This window comes from Saccopteryx bilineata, chromosome 4 (genome assembly GCF_036850765.1).
Source record: "Saccopteryx bilineata isolate mSacBil1 chromosome 4, mSacBil1_pri_phased_curated, whole genome shotgun sequence".
NCBI classification, from domain to species: domain Eukaryota; kingdom Metazoa; phylum Chordata; class Mammalia; order Chiroptera; family Emballonuridae; genus Saccopteryx; species Saccopteryx bilineata.
This window is the reverse complement of record NC_089493.1, coordinates 158,727,272-158,740,018: the sequence shown is the minus strand read 5'-3', so window position 1 is coordinate 158,740,018 and position 12,747 is coordinate 158,727,272. Positions and strand designations below refer to the sequence as shown.

At 38.6% G+C, this 12,747-nt stretch overlaps 1 protein-coding gene across 5 annotated transcripts in view; it reads right to left on the bottom strand.

The window, feature by feature from the left end:
• The window catches only part of RNF130 (ring finger protein 130), a 154,058-nt gene that overhangs the window by 88,490 nt on the left and 52,821 nt on the right, over positions 1-12,747 (bottom strand). For all 5 annotated transcript variants that reach the window (XM_066272457.1, XM_066272458.1, XM_066272460.1 and 2 more), the window contains exon 3: positions 5,285-5,535. In XM_066272457.1, coding sequence (XP_066128554.1) covers positions 5,285-5,535 — 251 coding nt within the window. The remainder of the gene's footprint in view (positions 1-5,284; positions 5,536-12,747) is intronic.

Sequence of the window (12,747 nt, the reverse complement as noted above, 5' to 3'; positions counted from 1 at the left end):
TTGATAACATTATACGGAATGAAATAAGTAAATCAGAAAAAAACAAGAACTACATGATTCCATACATTGGTGGAACATAAAAACGAGACTAAGAGACATGGACAAGAGTGTGGTGGTTACCAGGGGTGGGGGGAGGGAGGACGCCGGAGGGAGGGAGGGAGAGAGTTAGGGGGAGGGGGAAGGGCACAGAGAAAACTAGATAGAGGGTGACGGAGACAATCTGACTCTGGGCGAGGGGTATGCAACATAATTTAATGACAAGATAACCTAGACATGTTTTCTTTGAATATATGTACCCTGATTTATTAATGTCATCCCATTAACATTAATGAAAATTTATTAAAAAAATAAAAAATAAAAAAAATAAAACCTATACAGTGCTGATGAAAGAAACAAAAAAGGACCTAAATAAATGGGAAAACATACAAAGTTCATGAACTAGAAGATTCAACATAGTAAAGACTATATAGTGGTCCCTCGTCTATCATGGGGGTTAGGTTCCAGAACCCCCCATGATAGGCAAAAATCTGCAAAGTAGCAACCTTATATTTATTTTATTATTTTTATATATTTTAAGGCTTTATAAACCCTCCCCACACTCTTATAAACCTTCCCCACACTGTTAAGAACCTTTCCCACACTTATTTTGTTTATTTTACTGCAAAAATAATTAAAATAATATATAAAGACCTATATAAAATCCTGTGATATGGCAAAAAATCCGCAATACAAAATTAGATCTATACAATTTAAAAATCCTCAATACAGCAAGACTGTGAAAAGTAAACCGCGATATGGTGAGGGATGACTGTGTATCAACTCTTCCCAAATTAATCTATAGGTTTCAGCATTCATAACAAAAATCTCAGCAAGGGTTTTTTTTGGGGGGAGGCTGGGGAAAAAGACACAGACAAGCTTATTCTAAAATTTATATGAAGAGGCTCTAAGATCTAGAATAGCTAAAACAATCTCGAAAAATAATAATAAAGTAAGAGGGGCCCTGGCCAGTTGGCTCAGTGGTAGAGCATCAGTCCAGTGTGTGAATGTCCCAGGTGCAATTTCTGGCCAGTGCACACAGGAGAAGCTCCCATCTGCTTCTCCACCCCTCCCCTTCTCCCTTCTCTCTCTCTCTTCTCCTCCCCTCCTTGAGCCATGGCTTGATTGGAGCGAGTTAGCCCTAGGCACTGAGAATGGCTCCATGGACTACACCTCAGGCACTAAAAAATGGCTCTGGTTGCAGCAGAGCAATGCCTCAGATTGGCAGAGCATCACCCAATAGTGGGCCTTCTGGGTGGATCTCGGTCAGAGTATATGCCGTGATAGTCTGTCTCTGCCCTCTCCTCCACTAAAAAAAAAAAAAAAGTGAGAGGAATCACTTTACACAATACTAAAGCCTAATATACAGGCAAGACATTGTGGTACAAACAGAGGGACATCAGTGGAAGAGAAAATCCAGAAACACACCCACCTGACTTTTGACAGAGGTACAATATTGGACACATGAAAGCAAAAATAGATAATCTCAACCTAAACTGCACACTTTATATAAAAATTAATTCAAAATAAACTATGGACTTAAGTGCAACATGTAAAATTATATAACTTTTAACTATAAACTTTTAGAGAAAGATAAAAATCTTTAGACTTGATGGTCAAGAAACTGAACCTCCTCAAAACTGAAAAATTTTGCTCTTCAAAAGACCCTGTTAAAGGTAGAAAAAACAAGATACACACTGGGAGAAAATATTTGCAAATCACAATTCCAACAAAGGACTTGTATCTGGAATGCATAAAGAACTCTCAAAACTCAACAGTAAAAACAAACAACTCAAGTAGAAAATGGGCGAAAGACATGAATGGACACTGCACGGGAAAGGATACACTGTTGGCAAACACGCACATGAAAAGACAGTCACCATCATTAGCTATTTGAGAAATGCAAAGTAAAAGAGATACTATGACAACTATCAGAGTGGCAAAAATAAAAAAATAGTGACAACACCAAATGCTGTTAAGAATGTAAAGGAACTGGATCAGGGAGATGTGTCTAGTAGGAATGTAAAATAGCATAGCCACTTGGGAAGAGTATGGTAGCTTCTTACTAAATTAAATATATGCTTTCCATAATAACTCCAAAACATTTATCCCAAGGAAATGAAAACTCACGTCCACATAAAAACCTGTACACTACTGTTCATAGTCACTTTATTTAAAATAGCCAAAAACTGGAAACAATTTGGTTAACTAAATTGTGGTATATCCAAGCCATGGAATATAATGAGCAGTAAAAAGGAATAAACTACTGATACAACAACTTGGAAAGATCTCAAAGGAATTATGTTAGGTGAAAAAGTCCAAATTCTAGAGGTTAATTACTACATGATTCCATTTATATAGCATCCTTGAAATGACAAAACTATAGAGTATGGGACACATTAGTAGTAGTCAGAAGTTAGGTAGGGGGTAAGGGAGTGGCGTGGCTGTAACATAGCACAAGGGGTCCTTGTAACAAACTATTCTGTATCTTGACTGTGGTAGTGGTCACTTGATATTGCACAGAAGTAAACAGACACACAGAGTACAAGCTAAACTGGAAAAATCTGAGTAAGATCAATGGATTTTATCAATATCAATGTCCTTGTTGTGATATTTACTATAGTTATGTAAAATTTTACCACTGGGGGAAAAAAGAGTGAAGGGTATTGGTATAGTCTTACTTCTTATACATGCATGTGAACCTACATTATTTTAAAAGTTTAACAAGTGTAAAAGACTGGTATTCCTGACAAAAACTCATGCAACCTGGATCTAATCATGAAGAAACAGCAGACATCAGACAAACTCAAATAAAAGACAACTGTCCTGTAACTCTTCAAAAGTGTCAATGTCATGAAACAGAAAAAGAGACATGATAAGTACATGCAACATATAATCTGATTGAGTTTTCCAGGGTTTTCTTTGCTGTAAAGAACATTACTAAGACAATTTTACAAAACTTAAAAAAGGTCAATAGATCAGATAATGGTATTGTATTAGAAAATACATAATGAAGTATTTAAGGGCAAAGGGGCACCATATCTCAAACTTACTCTCAAACAGTAAAAAAAAAAAAAATATATATATATATATGGTAAAATGTTAACAGCTGGAGAATCTGGGTATGGGAATACTTTATGTCAGTGTTTTTCAACCACCAGTCCTCAAGAAATATTTTGCAGGTCCCAAAAGAGTTAACCACCCTGATATTGTATGAAGATTACAGACCCGATGATCTTAGTTGAATTCACTTATGCTCAGGGTGATTTCTGCCTTGACCATCCCCAAAATAATTCTCCTATTTTCACCGGTCCCCAAGTAAAAGGTTGAAAATCACTGCTTTATACTATTCTTGCAATTTTCCTATAAGTCTAAAATTACAAATAATTAAAATAAAAATATTTTAAGGTGTACAAGATACTGACTGCTGAGAGGTTGGTACATAAATGTCCAATAAAATATAGTTCTCAGATATTTTATACTGATTTTCAGATGACAAAACAAGCTGAGCCTGACCAGGTGGTGGCACAGTGGACAGAACATCGGACTGGGATGCAGAGGATCCAGGTGTGAAACCCCAAGGTCTCTGGCTTGAGTCCAAAGGTTGCTGGCTTGAAGTCCAAGGTCACTGGTTTGAGCCCAAAGTCACTGGCTTGAGCAAGGGGTCACTCGCTCTGCTGAAGCCCCCGGGTCAAGGCACATATGAGAAAGCAATCAATGAACAATTAAAGGCGTCACAATGAAGAATTGATGCTTCTCATCTCTCTCCCTTCCTGTCTGTCTGTCCCTATCTCTCTCTCTCTCTCTCTCTCTCTCTCTCTCTCTCTCACACACACACACACACACACACACACACACACACACACAGAAACAAGCTGAGAAGCTAAATAAACTGTCAGAAGGAACCATGACAAATTGGTGGTAAGGTCAGAATCTGAACTCAGACCCTCATATCTGTTCTATACCAAGCCTGTGCTCCTTTCACTAGAATAAGGAAGGGTAAAAATGTCACTCTCCCCACCCTCCACCAGCAATTTAGATGGACTGTTTGAGGATGGCATTATATCAAAATTGGCTAAAACCACTCTCCAAGCAATTCACTTCTTAAGTTTCCTATGAGAAAAGCTTAGGACTGTAACAGTGACATAATACCTTGAACTTGATTCCCAAATGGATATTTTGTCTACAGCCCATCAAACAAACCAAGTTAACAAACTGACTGAATCCCAGCTGCTCTACTAGAGGCAGCATCTTGTCTTTCCTGTGTCTTGATCCATTCAAAGCCCATTAAGCACTCAGGCTGTGCTGGTCAATGGCATTTCTAGGGTGGCTATCATGATACAGCTTTTCTGTTGGTCCTGCCCCCCTCTCACCACCCCCCATGGCTAAGCTTATATAATTTTTTTTAAAGAAAGAGTGAGAGCAACAGAGTAAGAAAGAGAGAAAGACAGACACAGTCAGGAAGGGAAAGAGATGAGAAGCATCAACTCATAGTTGCAGCACCTTAATTGTTCATTGATTGCTTTCTCATATGTGCATTGATTAGGGGTCTCCAGTTGAGCCAGTGACCTTGGGTTTTGAACCTGGGTCCTCAGCATCCCAGGTCAATGCTCTATCCACTGTACCACCACCTGGTGAGGCAGGATCATTTATTTTTAATTGATTTATTTTTTCTGAATAGATAATACATAGTTAAAAATTCTCACAAAAGTTTGTATAGTGAAAAGTTTCCCTCTTCCATTCTCCAGTCACCTCCCACTGACAACCAGTGTTACCAGTTTAAAAAAACAACTTTCTGCCTTGACTGGATAGCTCAGTTAGTTAGAGCATCATCCCAAAGCACAGAGATTGCTGGTTCAATCCCCAGTCAGGGCACATACAGGAACAGATTGATGTTCCTGTCTCTCTCATCTCTCTCTCCCTTCCTCTCTAATATCAATAAAATAAACATTAAAAAATAAATAAAAATGCAACTTTCTGTATTTACTAGAATTAGCTAGATGATATTATGATTGTAAGCTAATCATCTACCTAGAATACTCCAAGTGATCATTATAATTTAGTAATTTCCCCATTTAGGCATTTAAAATATTCTTAAAGTACTTGTGTAGATGTTTTCAACATTTAAATAACTGAAGGTTATAACTTTTTGAAAAATGAAAATATATTTGTGTTATGCATGATCACAACAGATGTCTATGAATGCTACGGCTCGTCAGCATCAATCACTAGAGTACTGGCAACTCACCTGGTTCCTGTCACGTGCATTTGTGTATCTGATCTTCTGAATGAAGTAGAATATGAGCCATGCTGAAGAAATAATCATCAAAACAATAAAGGATATTGATACGAAGACTAGAGAGCCTCGGCTGAAGTTCTTTGGCGGCATTCGAGTTCCAACAGCTATTGTCATTTGTACAGAGATGTTTTTCTCCAGATAATTCAAAATATCCTTACCCCTCAGTTCTGTAATCATGACAGCAATAATATCTCCAGTGCCTGTAATGTAAAATAAATATACATATCAAGTGACATTTAAAATTTATAGGGTCATCAAATACACAAAAAATGGTTAGAAAAACAATACTACAATTTTTGCTAATGGCAAGTGTTTGCAGATTCAACTTTTTAAATGAAATGAAGCTGCAGTGGGGTGTGTTGGCATCAAGTAGAAACAAGAATTTTTTGTGTAGTACTTAAAAGCATAAAATGATTGCAGTGTTATGAGTCATATTAACTTTTGTTGCAACTATATTTAAAAAACTTATCAAATCAAATGCGACATCAAATAGTAAAAAACACTATATTATAGAGCAATAAATGTGATAAAATCATGGGAAGTTTTCTTTGTAAGATGTTTTCCATCTTAAAATGCTCTCTAGAAAGTTCCAACTCCTTAAGAAAAGGAGAAAATACTGTCATTTATAGTATAAAAATTGGTACTTCTTACACTAATTATTCTTAGAAACTTTTATGGAACTCCCAAAGAACTAGTGTAGAACTAGTACAAGGAATAGAAAGAATACAGGAGGTGCAGGTGTATAATAGCACTGTTAGGACACAAATCTGATAATTGGGTTAACAATAGCAAAATGCCAAACGGTAGTATCTTTATTAAGAACTGAAACTAACCTTGGTTCTATGTCTAGACCTCACTAGAGGACGGTTCCTTTCTAGTTACCCCAAAACTCTATTGGAAATCAAACTCTTCCTTAGACAAATCCAACCTGCAACACTCTGGACAAGTTTGGCATCAAGAGCTCCAGCTCCTAGCAGCTGTTAGAGGTTCTGCCACAAATAATTCAATTAAATTGTAACAATGTTCTTATGCAGCATGTCTAACCACCTAGGTTCTTCCACTTATATAAGTTTCAGATGCTATAATACAGTAAAGTGACTCCTATGCACAGCTTAAAATTACAGTCTATTTCATCTCCCTATCTCCCTTTCTTTTAAGGAAAAAAAAGAAGCTTTTTACCACCAATCTAGCTGTCAGCAATTGTCCTTTCATAAGCTGAAGCTGTCTGGGCAACATACAACTTTTACAATTTGCCTTCTTCAAAGAGCCCCAAAGACTCTAGGTGTTAAGAGGAAGGAGAATAAACATTTTATTTTGAGAAAGAGAAAATTATAAGCATTATTCAAATGTGAATAAAGTTTGTTCATATAAATGTAGACCACCAAGACAAATAAACCCCTTAAAAGTTGCCCTTTCAAAGGTTTCTTCAATGACTACTACTACCAAATATTTGGTTTATATGTTTGTCATCTTTAACTAAAGGACTATCTTTGTATCATATGTAGTCAAAGACTGTATGCAATTGAAAATAAATTCAATAATTAAAAGTTTCATGAAAAACTTAAACCCAATGGAACATATACCTTTGTATTATTCAAAATTATGCCAGCCACTTTATCAGAATAGCAATTTATCAGAATACTGATTAAAAAACAAAAAAACAAAATGAAAACTGCAAATTTAAAGCAAGCAACAAAGTTAGCATCTAATTATATTTCTGAAATACAAGTCTGATCAGCAAGTAAGAGAAAATCATAATATGCTAAACCATTTTAAATTTCCATTTAGAAACCTTAGGTTTGTGCTTTTAAAATGTTGTTCAACAGGCAATGTGGTATAAGATACCAGGTATGGCTATAAAGTAACTGAGACGGATCCCACACACGACACATGACAATCAGTCTCATTGCTTTATAATCACACCAGGTACAAACATGGTTTTAGAAATCAGTTCTGAGGCTCCCTCTTGAAGATTCAAGCTGGAAAAGGAGCAGAGAAAGCTGCACAGGTAGCCTAGGGAACAAATCCATGTAATCTCATTCACTCAAAGAGCACTACCCGATTTCAATTGGAAAGCTGTGCAGGGAAAGAAGTGTTTAATTATTTCAACCTTTCATTTAACAATATTCATTGAGCACATACGATGATCAAGGTTCCTTAATGTTCACCATTCAAAGAGAGTGAAACATCATCTACTGTGAAGTAAAAAATATGTACATATTTATCTCTGCCCTGGCTCCAGGCACAGGGCTCCTAAAACCCTTGAAATGTCCTAAGTCAGTGGTCGGCAAACTCATTAGTCAACAGAGCCAAATATCAACAGTACAGCAATTGAAATTTCTTTTGAGAGCCAAATGTTTTAAACTTAAACTATATAGGTAGGTACATTCCTTACCGAGGTAGCACCCACACGTGGTATTTTGTGGAAGAGCCACACTCAAGGGGCCAAAAAGCCGCATGTGGCTCCCAAGGGGCAGTTTGCCGACCAGGGTCCTAAGTGATAAGCATTAGGAACAATCTTTGTCTTTGGTCTTTGATTTTGGTTCCTGACACAGAGCTTCTAAATCCCTTGGAATTCCCTGGGTGACAGGAGAGTCTTTTGTCCTAATGAGGCCTCTTCTGGTAGCTTGGATAGCTTGAGGATGGGGGCTGGTCATCACCAGTGAAACCAAGCCATGAAGAGAAGCTGGGAACTTTCATACCATCCCCATGCTCTGGGGAGGGGAGTGGGGCTGGAGACTAAGTTAATGACCATCATGCCTAGGTGATAAAGGCTTCATACAAATCTTCCAAATATGGGGTGTGGAGAGCTTTGGGGTTGAACACATGGAGGTGCTGGGAAGGTGGGTTGTCAGAGAGTCCTATCCCTACCTTGTCGTATATAAGTGTTCATCTGGCTGTTTGTCTGTATTCTTTATTACAGTCTTTATAATAGACCAGTAAATGTGTTCCCGAGTTGTGTGAGGCAGTCTAACAAAATCTTTGAACCTAAGGAGAGGGTTTGTGGAAACCTAGATTTATATAGCCAGTTGGTCAGAAGTACAGGTGACAACCTAGGACTTGTGAAGGCTTCTGAAGGTGGTGGGGGAACGGGGGCCAGGAGACTGAGCCCTTAACCTGCAGGATCTGATGCTACCTCCAGGTAGCATCCAGAATCCAATTAAATCATAGGACATCCAGGTGGTGTTGCTGAAATTGCTTTGAGAAAAACCCCCATACATATTCGGTGACCAGAAATGTCAGCAGTCAAGTGTTCCGTGTGAGTAGTAAAGGAGACATCCTCAGGAGTGTTTTCTCCTTCTCACTTGCTCTTGCTTATTACATGAAAGCTACCCACAAAAGGCCAAGAAGACTCTTCAAGGAACTATAGAAAGGGGCCAGATGCAGGCAGCCTCATCATGTGAGTACAAAGGAGGAGATGAAGCAATGACAAGAGAGGACACTGAGACACTGCGAGTCAAGCAACATGTAAGGAATCACAGCAGATCATCAGAGCACTGGGGAACACACTAGATTCTTACTCATTTTAGGTTGTACATCCCTCAAGAATATGATAATGGGGCCCCCTTTAGAAGAAAAGCCCCCCCCCAACTCTACTAATTTCAGGATCTTCTCATTCCTTACCCCTAAAGCCAATCTGGCCTTGAAGACCCCGATTTAAGGATGCCTCGGCCAACTGACTTTGAAAGATTTGCAAAGAATTAGCCACACTTCTAGGGGGATATTAATGCCAGAAGAAACGTAAGCTTCAGGATAAAACTAGGGTTAGATCAAATAGTAACCTGGTAAGAGTTAAGAAAGACTGTTATGCTGTAAACATTTAAGGAGAGGGGATAAATATTTGGAACATCCATCACCATTCTCCTATCTCAAACCTTCGGCAAACACTACTAATAAATCACGGCTAACGCCCCAGAGTACCAAGCATTTCAACATATCCAACAGTCAAGATTAATTTACTAGAGATGACAAGTAAAAATCTAGTTGTGATCCCTCTTTCACTGGTTTTCTTAAAAACATTCTCCATTATTATTCTTTAATGTGAATCTATGCTTCCACTATTTGAGTTTGGTTACTTTCACACACAATTCAATTCTTTTCCCTTTTATTTTCAGAATTTTCAAACCTACAAAACTGTTTCAATACTATATGAGTACATATGCACTTTTGCGAGAGACACAGACAGAAAGACAGGAAGGGAGAGAGATGAGAAGTATCAACTCATAGTTGTGGTACCTTAGTTGTTCGTTGATTGCTTCTCATACAGTTAACTGGGGGGCTCAAGCCAGCAACCTCAGGCTTCAAGCCAGCGACCTTGGGTTTCAAACTAGAGACCTTTGGGTTTAAGCCAGTGACCTTGGAGACTCAAACTTGAGACCTCAGCATCCCAGGTTGACACTCTATCCACTGTGCCATCAACCATCAGACAAGAATACATGTACCTTTTATTTAGATTTGTCAACTGGCAACATTTTACCTTTTCTATATGTTATTTATTTTTGTTGAACCAATTCACAATTGCAAACACGACATTTCCTCCTTAAATACTTCAGCTTATCTTCTAAGAACAAGGACAGAATTCACTTATCATACTCAAGAAAATGAGCTCTGATACAACACTACTCTGTAATATCTCTGCTTGGTCCTAACAGTGACCTTCAGAACTGTTCAGCTGAGTACCCAGGACACAATCTGGTCTGTGGGCACTGTGCTTAGTTGTCTTGTTAGTCCCTTTGGATTTAAAGTGGATCCTCAGTCACTTTTGGTCACTCATGACATTGATCTTTTTGAAGAATTCAAGCCATATTTAGAAAATGTCCCTCATACTCTGGATTTGATTGTTTCTTCATGATAAGATCTCAGAGCAGACATTTCTGTTAGGAATGCAGCACAGGTAATGTTTCTTCAAGTGTGCACACAGAATTCTGCCTTTACTGATGATAGCAAATTTTATCAGTTGGCTAATCTGCTACCTGCCAAATTTCTCCTCTGTAAAGAAATGCCTCTCTTTTTAATTATTAAGCAACCGATGGGGTGATGCTTTAAGAATATCCAGTACTCCAATAAGCTTCCATTCAAAGATCTCAGAACCTACTGATACTCATCTGAATCAGTTACAATAGTGTTTGCAAAATAGTGATTTTCTTTTTTTTTTTCTTTAAGTGAGAGGAGGGGAGATAGAAAGACAGACTTCGCATATGCCCTGACTGGGACCCACCTGGCAACTAGTTTGGGGCTGATGCTTAAACTAACTTAATGAGCCACTGGTTGTGAGAAGGGGAGGGGTAGAGATGGTCACTTCTCATGTGTGCTCTGACCAGGGATTGAACCCAGGACATCAGCACACTGGGCCAATACTCTATCTACTAAGCCAACTGGACATGGCCAAAATAGTGATTTTCTAACTATAAACTTCTACACTGTAAAGTGGTTCTATAATCAGAGGCACTAACATATTTTTGTATCTATCTTTTCTCCTGTTAAAAAGATATGACTGCTAGGTGGTAAAAAAGAGTCCCGTCCCCCCCCCCCCCACTACTACTAATTCTATTTTTTAATGGGGAAAAGGATAAGTGGGAAAAGTAGCAATGCTGCTATAGTCGAGACTACAAAATCAATTTTCAGGGCCCAACAAAAGGAACGTCAGAATTAATGTCCTTTGGGTTCTGGAGTCAGAATGTCTAGGTTCAAATCCCAGCACAATATTTAACCTCCCTGAATTTCAGTTTCTTCTTCAAAATAATGAGATACTACCTGCAGGATTCATGGCAGATACTCAGTAAACATACAACTTACCGAGGAAACCAAAAAGCCCCTACCACACAATTTGGAACTCAAGGCACCCATTGACAACACAATCCTCCTGGCTTTGAAGAAGATTCATGCCTCAGCTCAGAGAGTCACCCAGTTGAGGCAGTTAGAAATTACCCTTCCCACACTGTCTCTCCCTCCTGGGAATTAATCTCAGGGCAAGCCCAGCTCAGCCAGGCCATGGCTCCTTTCACCCCAGAAAGGCAGAACTAGAAAGAAAGAAAATGCGTCACCTGAGCACCAGATCACAAATGGAGAGAGGCGATTTTCCTGTAAGCTTTTTAAACTTTATTGTAAGCTTACATGTTTTTTTTAAGGAAAAAAGAAAGCCCTGTGCAAATCTCACCTAGCAGAGGTTTTATTTAAGCTTTAACAGATAAACTTGTTTGTTCAGTTCAAATCAACTGCTAAAGTTTAAGAAATTTTAAAGCTCTTAGATAATTCTATAAAATTGCCCATAAAAAAGTTGAGGAGGATGCTTCATCCCCAAACTGAAGTGTCTGCAAGGATGCTTCTGTAACTCCTGGCAGGTTCCTGTCCATGGCATCAGTTATTCCTACAAAGTTCAATGCCTATATATATATATAAAGTAGAACACCATATACTTCTAAATTGTTTCAAAGTTCTAGAAGGGCTGCTGCTGAGGGGACACTTGGGTATAACTCACATTTTCTGTAGCCACATCTCTGAAGTCGTGCAGACCAACGAGCCCTGTTGCCTGTGTCTCAATGAGTATGCTCACGCATAGTCTCAGCCTTCTCTTCACTCCCACTGACTTAACTGAAGTCCTTCTCAAATGTTTATCTACAGTATTTGCACTTTTTCAAACCCAGTACTCTTCATTCTTCTCTTCACTAACCCCTTAAAGAACCCACAAGAAAACAAGATATGCTACATTCTTTAATAAAATGAGTATTATGATAATTCTGAGAGATGCAGATGATAGGTTATATCAATTATAGATTTCCTGCTGAGATTTGTCCAGGTTTCCTAAAATAAACATTTGTTGAGTCGTCACTCCTCTGTTCCAAGCCTTTGATTTGGCCCTTCTTCCATCAGCTAAATAAAGTTCAAACTCCTTACCCTGACTCAAGGTATTTGGAAGCCAAATGAGCCTAAAGGTGACTGATAGTCAGATGACAACAGACACCCCTTACTGACCAAAATGGACTGCTGGTCAAAGTAACTGAAAACAGTGGCTCATGTGGTCTAAGCAGAATGGAGGAATGAAGTCTTGGAGTCAAACCGAAAGCTTCAACAAAACCAAGTGACAGGAGAAGAGGGAGAAAACAGGAAGAAGCATCAGTCAGATGACAGGACATGGGGGTTGACACTCAAAAGCTACAATAATTCTAGGAGACGGTGAGGCTCAGAGAAGTAGCTATGGGGTCAGGCTTCTGGTGAGGGGGAATGGTTGAAGGGCCTAAGGAAGAAATTTTAAGTTAAGAGTTTTCACTTTCCACATAGTTCCTGGAGTTGCCCAGATGATGGCAGGACTATATGTGAGTAGATCAGGAGGAGTCAAGGCCTCTGATGATGTGAAGTTGTTAGCATAGATAAGGAAGGGAAGAGAATTAGACATTAAAAAGCCTGCTTCCCTA